Here is a 21318-nt window from a genome sequence, read left to right on the forward strand (position 1 = left end):
CTGACATATCCGGGTCAGATCACCCTGAAAAATTCTTTGGCATCAACCTATGGCTCCAGCATCAATGCCCCTTACACACAAGCTACCATGCCAAATTTCGTTTCGTAATCTTTACCCCATCCTGAGATATTAAACAAAATAGACACCAATAAACATACACGATTTTTTTTCCGTTTTGGGGTTATGATCTCAAAACGTGATTTGCAAACAACTCGGAGTCAAATTTGACACAATTCCAATACCCTTGTCGTTTAAATTTATGCAGTTTACAATTATATTTTTTGCCACATGTAGGGCCTTGTCTCTTCGTGTGGGTTTTGGTACTAATTTTTCCTTGTAGAAATCTCTTCTGCATGTCCTGTAACATAAGCATACAAAATTTGGTTGCATTTGCACTGCTACGTATCTTTCCAGTACTGAATACGAACACTTAAATATCACGTCCTGTGAAATTCAAACACATTGCACTATACTAAAGATCCATTGATTGAAAGTTTAATATACAATTCTCAATATTTATCCAACAGCTAAGTACAAAACTATGGAAAATTAAGTTTTTATTGTGAATATTTTATTTCATCAATTTTTGACCATTCCATAATTTAATTTTTTTCCTCTGCCATTGTGAACATGGACTAAGGCCTTTTTAATCATACTCATTGTGGTTTTGGCCAGGCCCCCAATGGAGGCAGCCAAATAATGAGTATGGCCGAACACTTCCAGGTCATATATCCACGAAAAATTAAAGTTGCTCACTCGGATTCAATTCCAGGTCTCCAGTGGTAGGCTGATGCCTTTAAGCAAGTAGTGGTTAAGGAATCAGCCTATTACTCTGCCATCAGCCCCATAACTGGTTTAAAAATATGTTTAATAATAATAATCTTAATCAAGAAAATCAATTTAGGTTTAAATGAAAAATAAGTTGTGAAGATTGAAAACTTTCCAAGGAGAGTGACTCTCCTTACAAAATTATCAAAAAACAAAATTTTACATATCACAAATGCTTGGGAGACAATTATGATTTTTTTAATGCAATTGTTCAAGTTTCACAATCTAAACCACCTTTACCTTTTGTTATAAATAAGAAAACAAATATTGATTTTGACTAATTTATTTTTTTCCTTTTCAGTCAGAAACAAAGTTTAGAATTCTTAACTGTAATTATTTAAATGATCATCATGATATCATTACAATATAAAGTGTCAAATTAGCAATTAGAGAATAAATTCTCTACATAAATTAACAAATTACAATGTATTCATTAATTGTAATTAATTTGCTTTCAATAAATTAAATTCTTAAGACAAAAACTTTTTATACTGATAACAGAAAATGACAAGAATGCCAATTCAATATTTATTTCAATACAATTTCACATAGGATATACTTAATACCATTTGTTATGATAATAGACAAAAATCTGGGAAGAAAAATTGACAATATATAATCCACTATAAATTCAAACACAAAACAAATACAGAAAGAACTGCCAACAGCATTAAATTCGAGGAAAATATGCCAAGATGATGAATGTATAGATGAACTAGATTAAAATATTGGATTACTTAAATCTAATAATGGTACAATATTCATATTTTTGTTTCGATTGGGACCGAGGCATAACAAATGCTACTTTTGGAATCAATAGCTTTGCTTTTATGGATAGAAATTCTTGCTATCTTCAAATGATATGATACATAAACATGAAACTTTTTTACACAATATACAATATATTCATGTATTAATATTAGTTTAGATAAAATGTAATCTTTTTCCTTCAGAATATTCATATAAATTGAAATATTACAACATATAGTTCTATGGAAAAGGGGGATAAAAAGCAAGTTATTTGCAGTAATCTTTCATATTTATATTCATAAATATATATTGTATATGCCTATATATATACATATATATATATATTATATATAGTATGTATATACATTAAAAAGTAAACTGATTTTGGGTACAAGTAACAATAAAGATGTTACCCATTTTCCACAAATGAAAACAATTGGTATTTACCTTTGCAACCATTTATATCACAATTCTATAGTCATAGCTTTCATTTTTATTATTATTTTTTCAAAATTCAATTTTATAAATGTTTAAAAATATTAATGTATATTTACACTTTCAATTATTTACAAATTCTGAATCCACTACATTTATCCAATCTGATTTGTCTTCTTTAAAAGGTTATTTAGATTTTGCTATCAAATTAACTTTCTTCTTTTTTTAATTAGAATTACAATAGAATCTTTATGTAGAAATTATATTTGTAATCTCTGAAATTTACAATGATTTGCTTTAACAATAATAAATGCATTGTTTCTGTCAATTTTAACTGGAAATCTTTCATTTGCATACATTGTATTGCTGACACAGACAGACATTCATCACAGAGTGCATTATATAAATTCTTTTAAAGATTGGTATTAACACCTGATTGATAAAACATATACATCAATTCTCTTACCCCTTCGAAGCATGCAGTGAAAAAGGCATTTTGAGATGGGAAAAACTGGGATACAATTCCCTTCAGCTTTGCAATATCGCAGCTGTTGACACAGGAAGGTGGAGAATACACGGTAAGACACATGTCTTCAACCCTTTCGATAGGTAATGAAATCAAAAACAACGAGAAAGAAATTAAGTCTCCAATAAGATGTGCCAATGGCACACTTGCTCTCCTTTATTCTCCCTCATATCGTTCCAGTGTGCTAATTCTTCCTCTCCACTGCTATTCAAACCAAGAGAAAACCATCCAATCATTTCTTTACGTTTCATGCTGCGCTTATTATATACCGATACCATTAGCGTTACATCAGGTGACTGAAACAATGCAACCTAAATGAAGAAAATTTTAAAATATAATTATATGTGAAGTAAAGAATTATTTTTGACAGATTATTTTCTTTATATCTAGCTTACTTGAAATACAAATGTTTCTTTAAAAAGAGGATTTGGTTGTCCTCTTCGAACCGATGTTTTGCTTCTTGCAATTTCTTGGCCACTCGATGAAACCAAAGAGAGTTTCACGTAAGTATCTTAAAAAAATGATCACACAGTTAAAGTATATAATTTTTTAAAATACAATATATATGTTATAGACAAAGCGATTAATCGGGCATTATGAATAATGACCAAAAAGGGTGCGCAGTCTGATAAATATTGATTAATTTATCAAATTGACCAGTCATTATGAATGCTACTATCACCTAGTCAGGCAAAGTGATAATAATACGTTGAGGGGTGATCAACCAACATACGCTAGCCAATCAGCACTCACATCTGAGTCGTGCATGCGTATCGTGTTTAGTACCAAATTAAATTTGATTAAAAAAACTCCACTTATTTCATTTAGAAATATTTATTTTTTGTGAATTATTTCAAAGTACTATTAACTGTCATTCTTCCAGTAACTTAGAAGTAACTTTCATTTTTGACTCTCACTTTTTGTATCATTGACAAATATGCTGATTTTGTAAAAATTTGATTGTTCTCACCTTTTTCTGCTATTAACGTGTTTAATTGGTTGTTGAAGCAATTATTCATATCACTTAATGATTCGTCCATGATCATTACTTTTGTCAAAGAAGAAAGATTAACTATTGGTCACATAAATTTAAAATTCAGTACTAAATGCAATATGCATGTGTAATTAAGATGTAAGTTTTGATTGGCTAGCGTATGTTGGATGATCACTCCTCAACGTTATTATCATCACTTTGCCCGATTAGGTTATAGCAGTATTCATAATGACCAGTCAATTTGATAAATCATTGAAATTTATTACAATGCCCAATTTTGTTGGTCATTATTCATAATGCCCATATTAATAACACATATAATTAATGAATAAAATTAACACTTACCAGGTGCTCTGTTAAGAGATATATTATGGAAATGGCTCCCTTTAATCACTTCAACTGATAAACGTCCTGTAGTTCCATTGTAAGCTAATCCTAACAATAATTCTGGTAATCCACCATGTTGCATAGAATGTGTTGAACCTGTGCTATCACTTCTAGCTAAACTGGATATATCAGTTTTAGAATCTGAATGCTGAAAATAAATAATTAAGCCTGAATCTAAACTAAATAACATACTTCAAACAAATCTAATATAAAATATTAAGTAGACAATTTGAATTTGTTACGTTATAAGATAATAATTATTATTACTTTATTTTTATTTAAGATAGAAACGTACTGCAAGATTGGAACGTGGCTCTAACATTAGCCAGAATGCACTGCTCTCTTCCAAAGTAACTGAAGAAAATGGAATTATGGCTTCTCCAATTAAATGTTCCCTTCTCATACGTTCACAGCCATACAAACGAAAACGCAAACCCATATTACCAATTTCCTCTAATAATTAAAAAGAGAAATGTCCTCTGTAAAATCTTAAAGCATAGCATTTTATTTGAATTTATATTTTACAATATAAAGCATGCAATTAATATTTACCTGGATTAATTCTACTGAAAACAAATGTCTCATTGAACTGAAGATTGCTTCCATTACGAATTTTTGTTTTATATTTCTGACGTTTATGAGGTAACAACAATATTCTGACCTTTGTTAAAAAATACAAATTTTAAACTGTATATGAATATAATTAAAGTAAAATAAATTATTTATTAATATTTTTAATTTACCTGGACATGATTTGCTCCTCCACGATCTCGAGAAGGAAGATCCTGTGCCTGGATCACATTTACTGACATTTTACGAGATGTCACATCGTATGAGAACTTTACCTCCAAAGTACCACATCGAGTGCCTGTTCCTGGTTCCTGTTCACCAAGAGTGCTATTTAAATCACTTACATCAAAAAGATGTTCCTAAATTTTAAACAAAAATGATTAATTATTATAGAATATATATATTTTTTATATAACTATATATTTATCTTACATCATTATCAATCATTGTTTCCCCAAATCTTGAAAAAGTATGGTTAGAAACCTCTGGAGAATCTATAATATTTTGAAAGGCACCATTTTCAAAATGATGCGAACTACTGTCAGCTATCAATGGCTGAGAAATAGCTGTTGGATCTTCTCTTGTTTCTCCAATACTGGTTTCACTGGAAAAGGAAGAAGCACTTCCTGCATTTCCAACACGTCCTTTCTCTACAAGGGAAATGGGGTCACCGTGGATAACCTTAGAAATATGGTCTTGATAAAGGCCTGTAAAAAAAATGTAATTACATTCTTGCTAAATAATTTGAAAAATATTTCAAATCTAAACCTTATCACTACTTTCATGCATAGAAAGTTTTAATTTTGTATTTAAAATTTATAGTACAATTTATAGTGAAATTTATAGTATGATGATAATTTATAATGCAAATAATACCAGAAGTAGAACATTTATCTTGATTAATACTGGAAGATGAAAAGGTGTTCTTCATAGGTTGTCTGCTAGAATGGGATTCTTCTCCCGTGGTACCACCAACCTTACGCAAACCAGTATATAAGCTTGTGGAATGCTGAAGTCTTTGCAAAACTTCATCTTCACTATCTGTAGAGGATTCAACTTCTTCATATGCAAATGCTGTTCCTAATTTAAAATAATTTATTTAAATAAAAGTTCATTAAATTACATTTTAATTTAATATTAATGCACCTAGAAATCAATAAATTTTATGTTTCAATAAGTAATGAAATCAGTGATGATGTATCAAGTTATAGAAACATTAACATTTTAATTTAATTTTTAATGCTCAGAATAATTAATGCATTAAGGCTGTATTTTTAGTAATGTCTAACTGTCAAATGACAAATAACTATCAGAATTTATAAATTGGACTTTGAAATTCAATGATTTATATACAAAACTTTTTTATTTGATATAATATTAATTACATTTGATATATGTGGGTTGGCGATTTAATAGTAGAAACAGTGCTATAGAAACCTAACACAGTGCAATCAACTAATGCCATCTAGACCAGATGTTGGTTACATACCTGCCTTACCTCAGAGCAAATGGACTTTACCATCTAACTCCATGCATCTGCACAGTGACAAGAGCATCAACGCCTGCTGTTATCACCCAATCTAATAACAACGTTCTCAAAATTGGAGCAGCAAAATTGGATACAGATTGAAAATGCTAGAGGTCATACTGCATGACAATGTTGCCAATAACTGTTAGAGGCTTGTGGAAAATTTGCATTACCATATAGAACAATAGCAAGATGGGTACAAGCCTTCAACAAGGGACATGAAAATAAAAAAGTCAAGTCTTGTGCAAGTGAAGAACAAGTGACGACACATCCCAGTGAAGAACAAGTGAATGACATACTCTACATTTTTGGAACAATCTGCTTTGAGAGAAAAGTGGAAACACTTTCTGCAGAACCTACCCATCATCTTGAATGACAATGCTTAGCTTTAACTCAATATAGAGAATTAACATTTGATAAAATCTTAATGGTCAGTTTCTAAATAGTTCTCTGAGAGTCATTATATATACAAAAAAAATTAATGAATTTATCAGCTTTCAAGATACAAGTTTATGTAGGTATGTCTAATAATATCAATTAAAGAAATCATGGATTAACAAACATACAGAAAAATGGAAGAGAATTAAAATAGTGAGAAGTATCTACATGTATCTTTGATGGTTTCCAGAAAAATTGTGATAAAAAATTATTCATGATTTTTAAAGATGCTCTTAGTAAGTTTGGACAAGGAAAAACCTATTGGTTGAGCTTATAACTAATTTAAAATTGACATATAACCTGCAGCAGTACATATCATTATTTCAAATTCACTTTAAAATACAGATAACCCATAGATTTTTTGCAAGAAATTATAGAACAATTAATTTGCATTTCTAAACCTATTTCAAGTTTAGAATTAAAAAGTACTGAAAATTAAGCTAAAACTAAAACTGACTACAAATTACATTCATGTTTAGAAAATAAATCTGATTTTGATAGCCTTTAATTAAGAAAATTTAGATAATGACTACAGTAAAAACATTGCAATAATTTTATTAAATATAATTATAATACATTCTTCTCAAATAATGCCTACAAAAAAAAACGACAAATTTTTTAACATACAAAATAATTACATAATAATTTTTATTCCAATAAAAGTTTTGTCTGAAAATATTATAATGAAATAAGACTCCTGTTGCCATGGCTCTTAGCCAATGAGTAGAAGCCACAGCATTTCCAAAATAGGTGTTTGAAAACATATTTTCAAAGAATCATTCAATTTTTGAATCACACAACCTTAAGACTGTTCTCAAGCAACTCCAAAATTCCAAATGTTCAATTTAAAAAATAAACCCTACAAGGTAGCCTACAAAGAAAAGTTATCAAAGGCTATATTCCATAATAGTGAAAGTGAATTAAATGGTGACTGTTCTTTGACAGACTTATTCTTCAATTTTAACTTCAAATATCTAGTTATTTAAATGTATTTGGTTCAGTTCCAGTATTTATTTTTGTGTTTTCTTTAGTTTTGCAGTTAGTTGTATGCACATCCTGATAAAGAAGTTAAAATATTTTGTCTAAATTATTGTGTCATTGTTCTTTGATAATATGTATAGAGGATTCATTTCTAGCTGTACACATAAATTATCTAGAAACGAATTCTACATATATTACAATATTGATTCAAGATTTCATGAAAATTATAACTAAGTAGATAGAGTAAATATACACATATGAATATGATTTTGCATATGTAGAAAAATTCAGAGTCAAATTTTTTGAAAATTATTATTATAATAATATTTTCAACAATTTCTCAGAGAAATCTCCAGAAAGTTATTATTTTAACTCACCTTTTATTTTACTATGTTGCAATGATATAATGTAATTTTCATATTAAAAATTCTGTTATTAAAATACAATAATTATAAACTGAAAGAAAAATAAAAACAGAAAAATAAATATAAAATGAATTTAAAATATTAATTTGAAAACAAATAAAAACTAACTAAAAATAAACATATATGTGGAAATTAAAATAAAAAACTTAGATATCTTACTTTATAACTGTGTTCCATAGGAAATTAACAATTGTTGCAATTGTGTTTACTATTTACTAATAAATTACACCTTACAGTTCCAGCAGACTTGTTTATTTTACAAATGCTTTCAACCTTATTTAAAGGCAATCTTCAGGTGAAAAAAATTTGAATCATTTAATTGCAACAGAATTCAAATCTCTTCATACGTTACAGCATTCTAATTTTAGAACTGTTTAAAATTATACTGTGAAATTCAAACTTTAAACATTCTTATAAAATCAAAAAACATACAAAATATATATATATACTAGTAGCCCGAGATGCCTCCTAGTGGGTGTTCTAGCAGCAGTGGTGTCATTCCATGGTATAAATAATAAATTCATATTACAAATAAAAACAAGTAATATAAAACAAATTTTTTAAAGTCAATTCCTACTTAGGTCAACAAATAAAAATTTCATTTTAGTTACTTTTTATTAAATAATTAGAATTAATATAAATATATATACAGGGTGGGCCAGCGAAAACGAAACGGCAGAGTGTTCGTGTTCGTCCGAGCAAATCGCTCGGACAGGTCGATTTTATTCTCGAGGGGACATCTTTTGCAATAAAGTTTTTGCGATTCTGAATACAACAGACAACAAATAATTTTAAAAACGCTTTTATTTTGTATTAACTAAACAAACATTTATTTCGAAAAAAATGTTTGTTTAGTTAATATTCAGATTCGCAAAAACTTTATTGCATAAGATGTCCCCTCGAGAATAAAATCGACCTGTCCGAGCGATTTGCTCGGACGAACACGAACACTCTGCCGTTTCGTTTTCGCTGGCCCACCCTGTATATACATATGACAGAATCACAATATTAAGTGACAAAATAGAAAGAGAAATCGGAATTGAACCCAAAGCATAAAATTTCTTCAATTTTATTTTTTGAGAAAAATCCTTCATTCTAACCACTAAGCCACAACTGCTAACTCACTCTCGAAAATCATTTGGATAAAACGTCTACTTAAAGCAAAAATTTTCAAAAATTTATCAAAAAATTATTGATTTTCGCAAGAATTGAACTTGCATTCTTCACCTTCACGTGAAAAATACTGAAATCCTTGCATTTTACCGATTGAGCTACTGCCTGTTGATTTCAATTTTCATTACAAACTGCTAAAACTCTATTTAAAGTATTAATAATTAGGTTAATGTTACACGTGGTATCGAAGATGGCGACGGGGAAATTTTTTACCCTAGATACTAGACGGCGACGGGAAAATTTATTAATTTGCATAATGCGACAGATAGTACGGGTACGCCCCTAACGTTTAGATCACTCGGTATTCTACTTCGAGATTATCCATTGTTAATCTGCTTCCAGATTATCACTCGATAATCTGATTCGAGATTATCACTCGAGAATCTGATTTGAGATTACCGGACATCTCAAACGTAGGAGAAAAAAAAATTTCCTCGTCACCGTCTAGTATCTTGGGAAAAAATTCCCCGTTGCCATCTTCGATACCACAGGTAATATTAACCAATAATTAAATTTAATTAATGAATTAATATTTGAAAAAATTGTATTAACATCAAGTGTCATCCACTACAAGTTTAAAAAATGTATTTGAACTTGAGTGGATGAATAAAAAGTATTTTATTAACGATTGAAAATTTGAACAAGATATATAAATAAATATATATAGGGAGTGTGTGAACTAATAGTAGGAATTTAATAATAATATACTGAATTTCTCACGGTTATATTTTTTAATCATATTTCCAAGATAGCTATTATCATTTTACCCTTAATGAATCTGCGACTTGCCAGCAAAACTTATTTTATATATAAGCTACGGATTCTGTCAATTTTATCAAGTTGATAATATTCTGACACTGAATCTCTAAAATGTAGGTTATGAATGGCTAGAATAAAATGATTTTGTTCTACTTGTAGTTTTTTAACTGCATAATTGGATGCAGTACCCAAACATTTATTGCACATCTTATTTTTGATTCAGAACATGTATGATATAATTTCTTCAGATGACTGATACTCAAAAAAGTCTGAATTTTTCTTGTCATTCCTGTAAACTTGGCAAGAGACAGGGCAATATTATCTATCTGACCGTCCAACAAAGATTATCATTCATAATTATTCCCAGATAGTTTATTTCACTTACTGTGCTGATTTTATCCTCATTTATTTGAATTTGCAAGTGCTCTGGATTAATAATTTTATTCCTATTAGCAAAACAAAGAAATTTTGTCTTACTACTACTGATAACGAACAACCGCACACCAGGGTGTATAAAATAAAATTTTACTCACAAAAACCTTTAACCGGTGCATAACAGACAATATCAGTCACTACAACGTTTTGAAAACGTTTGTAGTGACTGATATTGTCTGTTAACTCCAGTTAAAGGTTTTTGTGAGTAACATTTTATTTTACTACTACTGATTTTTAACTTATTCATTTCGATGTATCCTTTGTTTTGTGAGGATAAATGTATATAAACAATCATCATCATCAAACCCGATATATTTTAAGCTATCGTCCAACTAAAGCCAAATATTATTGGACTAGAAATGGCTATAATAATAATTTATAAGACAATTTGGCACTAGAGTTAGGCGTTAGGCACCATCTCTTAATAAATTTAATAATGTTGTTTATTTTTATAAAAGAAAAAAACCATGGGTGAGTGTGTAGAAATTAAAGTGTGTCTTAGATTTGATGTCATTTTATATTCAAATAAATAGGATAATTCAATATGAAATTTGATAGTTCTTACAAAATGCCACCTCACTTTTAATATAAAAAATATTTTTCTCAATAGATATTTCAAAATTAACTTACCTAAATCTTTAGTTGCTGGTTCTCTTTGGTTAGAAAGAGGCTTGTCACAACATGGAAAACCACCAATTGTGGTAAAACAAAATTTCTTATTCAAATATAAATAAAATACCACAAGCAGCACTAAAAATGCTCCAACTATACCTAAAAAGGCTGAAGCCTCTGCTGGTACTGAAAAATTAAAAGATAAAAATTATTGTTAGATCATTTAAAAGGTTAGCAGTAAAAAATTTAGCATTTAAATTTAAAAGTATTCAGTAACTATAAAAATACCAACTAGAGATGAAATGAATAGAGCTTTTGACTGAATATTCTGAGGTATGTCAACCAATGAAATATCTGTTCTTTCAGTTTTTAAATCATCATTACATAAAGAAAACTAAAAAAATTAAATCTCACCTTTGAGATCTGTTGTTTTTTGGCAGCTCCACAAGTAGTGTATTTAGTGAATGTACAGTATGTTCAGCAAAGCTGGAAGTATTTATGATGACCAACAAAATTGCTTACTTTCACAAGTGCAGAAACATTAATGTTTCTTCATTATTTTTGAATTGTGATTATTAATAAATAATATTTGCACACTTTAGTCTGGAGAAAACTTACACATTTATCAACAAATTCCCTTGCGTCAACCAAAAAGCATATTATAATTGTTTACAAAATCCTTCATCATTGATTGCATTCTTTTTTTCTTTTTTAAATATTGTATCTAGGCCATTGACATGTTCTGTTAATGCCACTAGTTTTTTTATTTTTTTTTTTATTTGTGGTTTTAAGCCCTTTACCACTCAGAGAGCACAAAAAGGTATGGAGACATGCCTGAAAGCTTTTTCATCCTACATTCCAGTTATAAAATTATTTGGATATGACAATCTTTATGGTATCCCTCTCATACTACTGTCATTGTGCAAATGTCATTGCATCAGCACATCAAGAATGAAGGGGCGATTAGTAAATTATTTCCAACAGCATTGCCATCATGATCACCTGGCTTCTAATTTTTCATTACATGAATATCTGAAGAGCCTTGTTTATCAGTGCAATGTTCCTAACTGAAATGTTATAAAAAAAATAATTTTGCTACATGCAAGACAATTGCACCCAAATCACTATGTTTTGCATCCAGTGCATTGTTCATTGAATACATGCTTTACAACAGGAAGATGGAGAGCACATACACTAGAACTATTAGTCTGATTTATTAGTTACTTCTTGAACATTTCCTTGTGTGCAATTTGTCATGTAAAATTACAATGTGTAACAGTGTAACCTACAAGAGTTACAACTCACAGAATATGTAATCACCACTCTAAATTGCAATAAAATAAATGCACTTTGTATCTGAACTTCTCTGTATTGCCTGAATTTCTTTGACAACCTATCAAATATGCAAATTACAGTGACAAATTAGTACCAAATTTCCTCTTCCCAGAAAATTTTTGAACTAAACTTTTTATTTGAGAAATCAAAATCCCATTGTCAGAAAAGTATGCAAAATCATATTTGGTTGCATTTGATCCCTTAGTTTTTCTACAGAGCTATAAACACCTCTGTTTAATTATAACCATCCTGTATTTCAATAAATGAGATCATTTAACAGCTAAGAACAAATATAAAATAATAAACTAAATTCAATATTTGGTTTTTGGCTGAATAAATAATAACCAAATATAATGATTAATAAGAATGAGATTTTAATATATATTTTAATTTTCTGAAAAAAATCAGTTATCTAGATCTAATTACATCATCAAATGTTATGGATAACTGGCACCCTAATATATTTCCTTTTACTGATTATTTATAAAATTTTTATAGGAAATTATATCAATATTAAGCTTAGAATTAGTATTAAATGCAATTAATATAAACGAATTGTTAGCTCAAGCATTTTTCATTAAGAACATGGATAACTAAATCAAGGCAATTCAGATTAAAATTTCAAAAAATTTACATGGGAAAAATTAATAAAATTGTATTCAGTGTGTCTGGATATCTGCTCTGGATCAAAACATGCAATAAACACAGTCTCATACTAGCTTATACTCTGCACCCCTACATCTTAAGCTAAAATATTTTATAACTTAATTTTAAGTGAAATGCAGTAAAACTATTTTATAATTACAATTTATATTTTTCATAATTTATTTGATATTAGCATTCAAACAAAACAATTTTAAAAAATCTATATTTATAACTATTTCTTTATAATTCCATTTATAAGCTCATCAAAAATGATATACATCTAAAATAAATATAGATTTTAAAAATATGTATGTTTATAATTTTATATTTGGTTCTGTAATAATTAGATTATCTTTGCTCAGAAAAATTTTCATCAGTCAAAGAGACCTGAATCTATTGTTAAATCAATTTTATTTAAATGGCAAATTAATTATGAAAATTTAATTGTGAAAACAAACATCCTCTGACTTTAGGAAAGTAATAAAATAACTCCCTTTAAACATCCATCAATGAGATACTGTTTTCATTAAAAAATTTTTCTATAATAATGTTGAACACTCAAATAATTCTATTGCCTACATATTCCCTGATAACTATAGAAATAAGAAAGACTATTAAGATATCTGACATCACTATGCTTTAGAATAACGGTGTATTGATTATCCTACTTCATCTTTTATATTAGAAGAAACTACTACTATTGAAATATATATTTTTAAAATCAACAGCAACACTCCAGACAGATTGTGCTAATGTAAAAATTCTGAAGTATATTTCTAACATAATTGTTACTTTGCTTTCTTTCATGATAAATCATTCAAAACAGGAATCTTCCCTGACAACCGATCTCATAATCTTATTCTTCCTATATTTAAGAAAAAAGTCTGAAATTGATATTAATAATGGAAATAGCATTTTATTTATGCCAGATTCAATAATTTTGTAAATAAATGCTATCTATCTTAATATTTTCTACTATAGATAATTTTGTGTTTATAGTAAATTAAAGCATTTCATATTTATATAATTCTTACATATTAGTAGTATCATGAATATTTATAGATTTATCAAAGAGTTTGACAATGTTGATCTTAATAAAATAAACTTTAGGCACCTGATTTCTGTAAACTCAGTTCTTGTGGTTACTATCATATTTGAAAAACCTAAAATTTTATGTAAAAATAAATTTGAAGTGATCCAACAAACTCCACAACAATTTTGAACCTCTTTTATTTAACACACATGTTAATCTTTTATTCACATTTCTAGAAGACAATAAAATTATGTATGTTGTTGATTAGTTATCACATGTGCTGACAAAGAGAGCAAATTACTTAAAAAAATAATAAATAACGTATTAAATACCTTATCTAAACCTATATAAAAAGCTAATAATTTATGAATCAATACTAATAAATGTAATTATCTTCTATATATATATATATATATATGTATATATATATAAACAGCCCAGTTATATTAAATAACTTTCAAATGTGAATAGATAAAACAAGCATCAATACAACATTAAGAACTAAACATCTTGATATTGTAATAGATGATAAACTCTGATAAAACTATCATGTTGATATTTCTGAAAAAAAATAATAAAATAAAAATAGTAAGAAACATATTATTAAGCAATTTTATGATTGATAGCAGTATATATTTCTGCAATAGAATTATATAATATTTTAAAGTATAAATCTATAATATTGACAGACAGTCAATCAAGATCAGTTTTCAAATATATAGTTTAACTAATTTATTTTATAGTTTTCTAAGTAATAGAAATATATATATATATATATATATTAAATGTAAAGCTATTTTTTACATTTAATCTAAGAAATATTTTTACTACAGCTTAACAATAAGTAGCTTCACAATCAATACACTTTTTATATACATTCTTATTCACTTGTAAGAGAATCACCATATTTGAAAATTATTTTCCAATTTGATTCTCAGATTTTTCTGGTTCTTAAACCAACTGAATTTGTAAAATAATTTGGATAAATATTAGCAAGTCCAATATAATTTTATAACAGATTTCAGAAAATATTTAATGATGAAGAATCATAATACAATCCACAATTAGTGTCAACCTATTTAGCATCAAATATCAATTAATATTGCCAGTTTTGGTGTCCCAATAGAAACACTACACATTAGAGATATTTCTCAACCATAAGTCAACAAAAAAATTTCACTATTCTGCAGAAAAATATTTAACCATACTGAGTGCTGATACAATTGATTATGGATGACATTTAAATAGTAATGTACAGTACATACTTTATTACAGACAGTAACTCTAGATAAGCATATATAAGCAAAACAAATAAACATAATTCACAATCACATATAATTACTTATCGGTCCATGTAAAATTACCAGTCTACAATGAGAAAAAGGTTGAGAAACTTTGTGAGTGTATACTAAATCAGGACCAGAGCAAAACAGTTTAGCATGTCCTCCAGAACTTAGCCACATTGCTTTAAAGAGCCAAGAGTCCACAAGATTATCATCATAAATTTTGCAAGACCCTATACAGTGTCCTATGTTTAGTACAGTATAGTAAATTCAATTGCAGAATATGAAGTTAACAAACTAAATTAATGAAACATGTAGTTTACCCCAGCTAGAGTGTAAAATAAGTTGTAGGTATGTACAGTACTTGCACTTTGTATTCTTAATAAATGATTTATTATAAAATTCAGAAGTACAGGTAACCCCGTATAACACGGGAGTTACGTTCCAAAAAATTGCCGTGTTATGCGAATTCGTGTTATGCGAATTCGTGTTATACGAAACAAAGTACTAGTGCAAAAATGGGGGTTAGGTTCCAAAAATTAAAAAAAAAACATGCTGTTAAATCTTTCTTTAAACTGGATTTTTTATTCACAGGTCGAAAGGCCGGATGCAGGCAGGCATCGGGGCATACAAAATTACAAATAAAAATAATAATATACTGAGTTTTATACTGTAAAAATATATAATAATTTATATTGTTAATTTAAATTAATTTAAATAGTAGCCAGGGGCACCCCTAGTGGCCATTTTTGGGATACAGTGATAGAATCCGGTTTTTCAGCTTTATATAGTAGATATTTTTCATGGGTAAAAGACTTATTTATTCTTTAAGTAAATATTTTACCAGAGGATTATTTATCCTATATGATGATCTCAGCATGAGCATCATCAACTGGTAACAGTTTTTATTACATTTCATGTTGTACTGTATGAGTGTTTTACCTAATTCCCGAACCGTGTTAGAGTGAACCCGTATTATACGGGGGATGTTTCCAATTCTCGAACCGTGTTAGAGTGAATCTGTGCTATAGAAGTGCCATGTTATATGGGGGTTACCTGTATATATAAATGCATTTTTTTCCCTTTCACAATTTTGAAACCTAGCTCCCCACAAAAGTTCACACTAACCCCTCTCTTATTTCTGTTTAGATTAATGGTTACTGTCAACCTTTTTTTAGTCTGAAGTAAATTTACATTGAGAATTAAATAATATTGGTTAATGCCAATATCCCCTTCTGCTAGCTGCCAGAATTATCAGTCTTTCTTGTTATGTGTATTTGAAAATTACCATTGCTTCTTTATGCAATTTTTTGAATAAAATTTTTTTTTCAAACCAGAAGCTGCAGTCTTAGAGCATAAGGCAAAATTATCTATTTATATATACAGTATATGCTAAGGCAAAAATTTATTTCTATTTTTCATTAAGATACTTGTATATGAACTATATTTATGTTTTACACTTCATTTTGAAACTTATTTGATGTAGATGAGCCTTACTGCATCAATTTTATGGTTTAACTTCATTTACAGTAATTAGAAGTAAAAATGCACTCAATTTTGCTCTGGCGATAGTGGCTATCCTCCCATTCTAGCTATTAAACTTATCCCTATCCAGTATATAAAAATGTTTCTGAAAACTTCTTGAGTTGACATTCTTTTAATCATTCCAAATTATTTTTTAATTTTCATTCATTTCTGAATTTTTTAAGTTTGTTATTAAATGGAAAGACTACTGTAAATGAAATTTTGATCAGGACTGAGTTCTTTCTTTTGAATAAAACAGCAGTTAAGTGAAGAAGGATTATTACATGTAAACAAAAACAAAACATAAAACTATAGTCGACTCCGCATAAGTTGACACCCCAAGGGGAAGTGGAAATGTGTTGAGTTATCCGATATGACAACTAAAGCAAAGTTGAAAAAAACCACAAAACTACAATTAGGAAAATACAGTAGTGAAATGTACCTCTCTGACCATCCATCACTGGCACTAACGTTGGTTTTTCCTCCAAGTAACACAGCAATTTCCATCACCTTTTGTTTCAGTATTGGTTCTGAAACAGGAAGATTCGATGAACGAATTTGCTTTAGCCAACATACCAGAGCATCTTCAACATCTTTGTACAGCAACTTTCTCTGGCGTTTTCGAGACAGCCACAACAAAAATCCAAGAAAAAGTTTCTTAATTTCCTCATTCTCCTTCGGGATTCCCACCAATGTTGTTCTTGGAAGGTTTTCTTGTTTTAGAAATTCACAAAGTTTTCTTACATTCAAATTCAGACACAAGTTCATATTTTTCCTTCAGTGTAAGCATTGTTAGCTTTCAAACACTCATTTCTAACAGAAATGTGAAACACATGCTACAAATAATGCATGACGTGAGAAAATGCAAAATCAGATTCTGTTGTGACATTGATATAAATTACATATATTCTTTTTGTTTATCTGTTATTATTTTATATATAAAAATACATAAAATGTTAAGGCATTTTTATTAATATGTATATATTAATAAATAAGTCGACTCCCATCCTGAAAAAAATGAGTTCACACTACACAGTTTACTGTGCGATGTGAACTCATTTTTTTCAGGAGGGGAGTCAACTTATCAGACGTCTAAACAAGTGTGGGACAGCAAAAGTATATCGATTTATCCAGTGGTGACGAGTTAAATAATGCCTGCGCAGGGTGTTAAAGTGCATCCCCTTGACCTATAAAAAAAAGCATGCAAAAGCATCCTATCTGTAGTTTACCTGCTGCAGAGGGACACTCTATCACTAGAGATGCCTTTACATTGCAATCAAAGACCATATGAACAACTAATCAAATTTGAGAGAGAATTTGAAGGATCATCAGGTTGAGAGAAGCCAGATGGTCATCGTACTGAATAGCCTGCCACCTAGGCCATTCTGACAACACTGAGTTGTGACCACTGGGCAAGAGGAGAGCTTAAACACACAGTGCCCAGGCTCAAGTGCCCTCAACAGACCACTATCCTGAAAGGACTGCCTGGCCATCTGACAAGCATACACACAGCCAACTGTATCATTATCTGCCATCTGGACACATGATGCCATCATTACAGGCCCCCATGTCTGTCCATACCATTTTAAGGCTTATAGGTGAGGAACATTTGGTACTGCAGCAGTCACTACATGTGCTACTATTGATAGCCAGCCACCTTCACCTCCATTTGGAGTGGTGTCACTCCCAATGGGGTTGGATCACAATGGAATGAATGGGTTGTCTACAGCAATGAATCCAGATTTAGTCTGGGCACTGACAACGGCTGTGTTCATGTCTGTAGGCCCAGTGGTAAACACCTCACCTGCCTACACTTTGGAGCAGTGCATCACCCCCACAGCGGGTGTGATAGTCTGAGGTGACATCACGTACAACAGCCAGTCATCTCTAGTAGTAATCCAAGGGACCGTGACAACCCAGTGGTAGGTTAGTGACATCGTGGTAGGGTTTCCAAGAGCCATTTTCCAACAAGCCAATGGTTGACCAACAGGTTATACATAGCAAGGATGTCACAAAAGTGCCTCCACCACATTGCCACATTTCCCGGCCTCCCCAGTCCTGAATTGTCACCAATCCAACATGTCTGGGATTACCTGGGATGCCAAATTGGCTAGCCTAGGAGTTTGGCCGAACTAGAGACCACTTGCAGCAACTGTGGACTGAGGTGCCGCAGGACACCATAAAGCACCTGTAATGCCTCCATGCCCACCCATATCATATTGTGTACTCACACTAGAGGTGTGAATACACTGCATGGAGGTTCTAGTATTCTGTTGGACCAATAGAGATGGTCTAACAGAGTACTAGAACTTCCTTTCATATGTAGTTTTTCCTGCAATAAATGATTCTTTTGCTTTCATTTTGTAATCACTTACTTATATCACTGTCACACTCACATATGTACAATTTCATTTGATTCTGACAACTTCTTCATGCACTAATTTTTATGCCAATGAGTGTATTAATTAACTTCAACCCTTACAATGTATTTACATAAAAAAAGTTAATCAGGATAAGATTTATCCTGAAAAGTTAACTGGATATAACAAGAATATAAGCCAAGAATATACAGCATTCATACATTCAATGCACCTTAAATCAAGATGACACTATGTCATTCTTCCAGTTGTTAATTCCAGCAGAGGGCTAAAGCTATATTACTAATAATCACTAAAGCATCATATATCACTAATCCTTTTAAAGAAATTTAACTCCTGTAGTGTGTCTTAAAATAGCTAATTCCAGTCAATATTCTAAAAATTAGGTTAACTCCATAATGTTCAAATGTTGAAATGAGAAAAGTTAACCAGGTTTACAAGACAAAAATTTACCCAAAATCAAGCCTTTGTTTCAAGTTAACTTATTATCCTGTAGACATAGGAAGTCGTCTAGTAAAGTAACATTAATACGGCCAGACGAACAAGCAAATGACATAATCTGCTTTATTTGAAACCGATTGTGTCATCGATTCGCCCATCCAGCCATATTAAAGCCGCTTTACTAGGCAATGCACCCAGTATTACATGCCGGTTGATGCTATGGAAAAATTTCCCATACAGATTTAAGTCTTCTGTCCTAAATATATATAACACTTATGCAGTTTAGGGGTATGGCTGTTTAATTTTATGGAAGAAAACCTTTCAAACAGCCATACCCCTTAAACTGCATAAGTGCCTTCAATTATTTATGCACCATTACTATTTCTTTCATTCTGTAGTGATTATTGTACTTGTACTTTTCTTCCTATTACTATAAACACTTCATCCAATAACTTATTCGGTAATTTGATCCGATATAATTTTGTACTTATAAAATTTATTACATCTAAAACTATAAACTCGCTATAGCCGAACAGCTGAAATCAGCATACAAAAATATAATTTTAAAGCTTAAAAACTTATAAATTTCATCCAAAATCGATACATAAACTATTACGTGAATAACATTAACATTTTTTATTACAATTTTATTTATTTTCTATTTGTAAATCGTAATTTTGGATGAATTTTTATCACGCATCGATTACAAGTCTCGTGCGTTTTACCGGCATTTTAATAAATGATGTCTCCAGAAGGCTACGCATTTCTATCAGTATTTTATTTTATGTATTCATCCTTTAAAAAATTTTATAAGCTTGATGTCAATGTAAATCATACCAAACACTGTTAAATTATTACCGAAATAAATATTTGTATTCGTCCCCCATTCGGAGCGCAAACTGCCAAACGATTTTCTGCAAGCAATTGGAATGTACTGTACAAAAAGAAAATAAGCTTATAGCTACTGACCTGCAATCATTTTCAGCATTGATGAATAAACAATCGATTTTTGGCAAATGCGAATTAACACAGAGTGCTAATTCTTTTGCCTTCTAAAAATTTTCTATATTTACGTTACTACCATCCATTTTTCCGGGTAAAGATCTGACGACTACGGCTTAGTATGTTATTTGAACACCAGAGGACGCAATAATCGCATCCGGAATATATACGGTTAAATCTGCGTAAAAATATTCGGTACCGGAATCTCGCGGTACCGAATATTTTTTCTGGTTTGGCAGGTTTTTTTTAACGTAGAAAATCACTTGGTTTCGAAAAAGTTTTCCTGTTTTGGCGAGTTTCCGTTTTATTCAGGTTTTATTATATATATATTATGATCACATCATCGCTAATTTTTTCAGCTCACCGGAGAAACTTTTTCGCGAGGTTACGGCCGAAGTTTTCATGAACGTCGAACGTCGAGGGCCGCTTACAAGATACTGGCGCTCGACGTTCGACGTTCACGTTTTAAAGATGAAAACTTCGGCCACAACCTTGCTATTGTATCTAACTACATTCGGTTTTTATATGTTATGAAAAGTCTTTCTTTTGTCAGTAAGTATGCCGAGATTGAACGTTTCCCATCAACTGATACGTGCCGAAACTCTCTTAACTCTGTACTCTAATCTGCATTTGGAGACAACATCGTTTATGAATTACAGGTATACCTCGCCTTACATCGGTAATTGGTTCCAGGAGAGGCGACGTAAGTCGAATTTACTTGTGTAGTTACGACGTAAGTCGAAACTAGGGTGAAAAACGCCAATAATGAGCGTTTAAAGACCGCTAAATAAGATGACAACACAAACACAGATGTTTTCATGTTTCGTTCTCTACAG

The 21318-nt window shown here is 30.2% G+C and overlaps 1 protein-coding gene across 1 annotated transcript; it reads right to left on the reverse strand.

The window, feature by feature from the left end:
- Nucleotides 1-1342: 1342 nt before the first annotated feature.
- On the reverse strand, nt 1343-20593 carry LOC136968244 (synaptotagmin-14-like). The gene is made up of 10 exons (XM_067262224.1): nt 20450-20593; nt 10860-11027; nt 5367-5570; nt 4923-5197; nt 4664-4849; nt 4473-4581; nt 4216-4373; nt 3879-4068; nt 2935-3050; nt 1343-2850 (listed from the first exon to the last, which is right to left on the reverse strand). The coding sequence occupies exons 1-10, from the start codon at nt 20466-20468 to the stop codon at nt 2653-2655; spliced, it is 1623 nt and encodes a 540-aa protein (XP_067118325.1). The 5' UTR covers nt 20469-20593; the 3' UTR covers nt 1343-2652.
- Nucleotides 20594-21318: the final 725 nt, after the last annotated feature.

Source organism: Centruroides vittatus, unplaced genomic scaffold (assembly GCF_030686945.1).
Source record: "Centruroides vittatus isolate TY-2023 unplaced genomic scaffold, ASM3068694v2 contig_1422, whole genome shotgun sequence".
Lineage (NCBI taxonomy): Eukaryota > Metazoa > Arthropoda > Arachnida > Scorpiones > Buthidae > Centruroides > Centruroides vittatus.

Bases quoted from the DNA above. Each gene is read 5' to 3' on its own strand.
- LOC136968244 (XM_067262224.1), bottom strand. The intron at 4,582-4,663 runs GTAAATTAAAAA...TTTTTAACAAAG, and splicing joins GAGGAGCAAATCATGTCCAG to GTCAGAATATTGTTGTTACC. The intron at 3,051-3,878 runs GTAAGTGTTAAT...CATTTTTTTAAG, and splicing joins ATCTCTTAACAGAGCACCTG to ATACTTACGTGAAACTCTCT.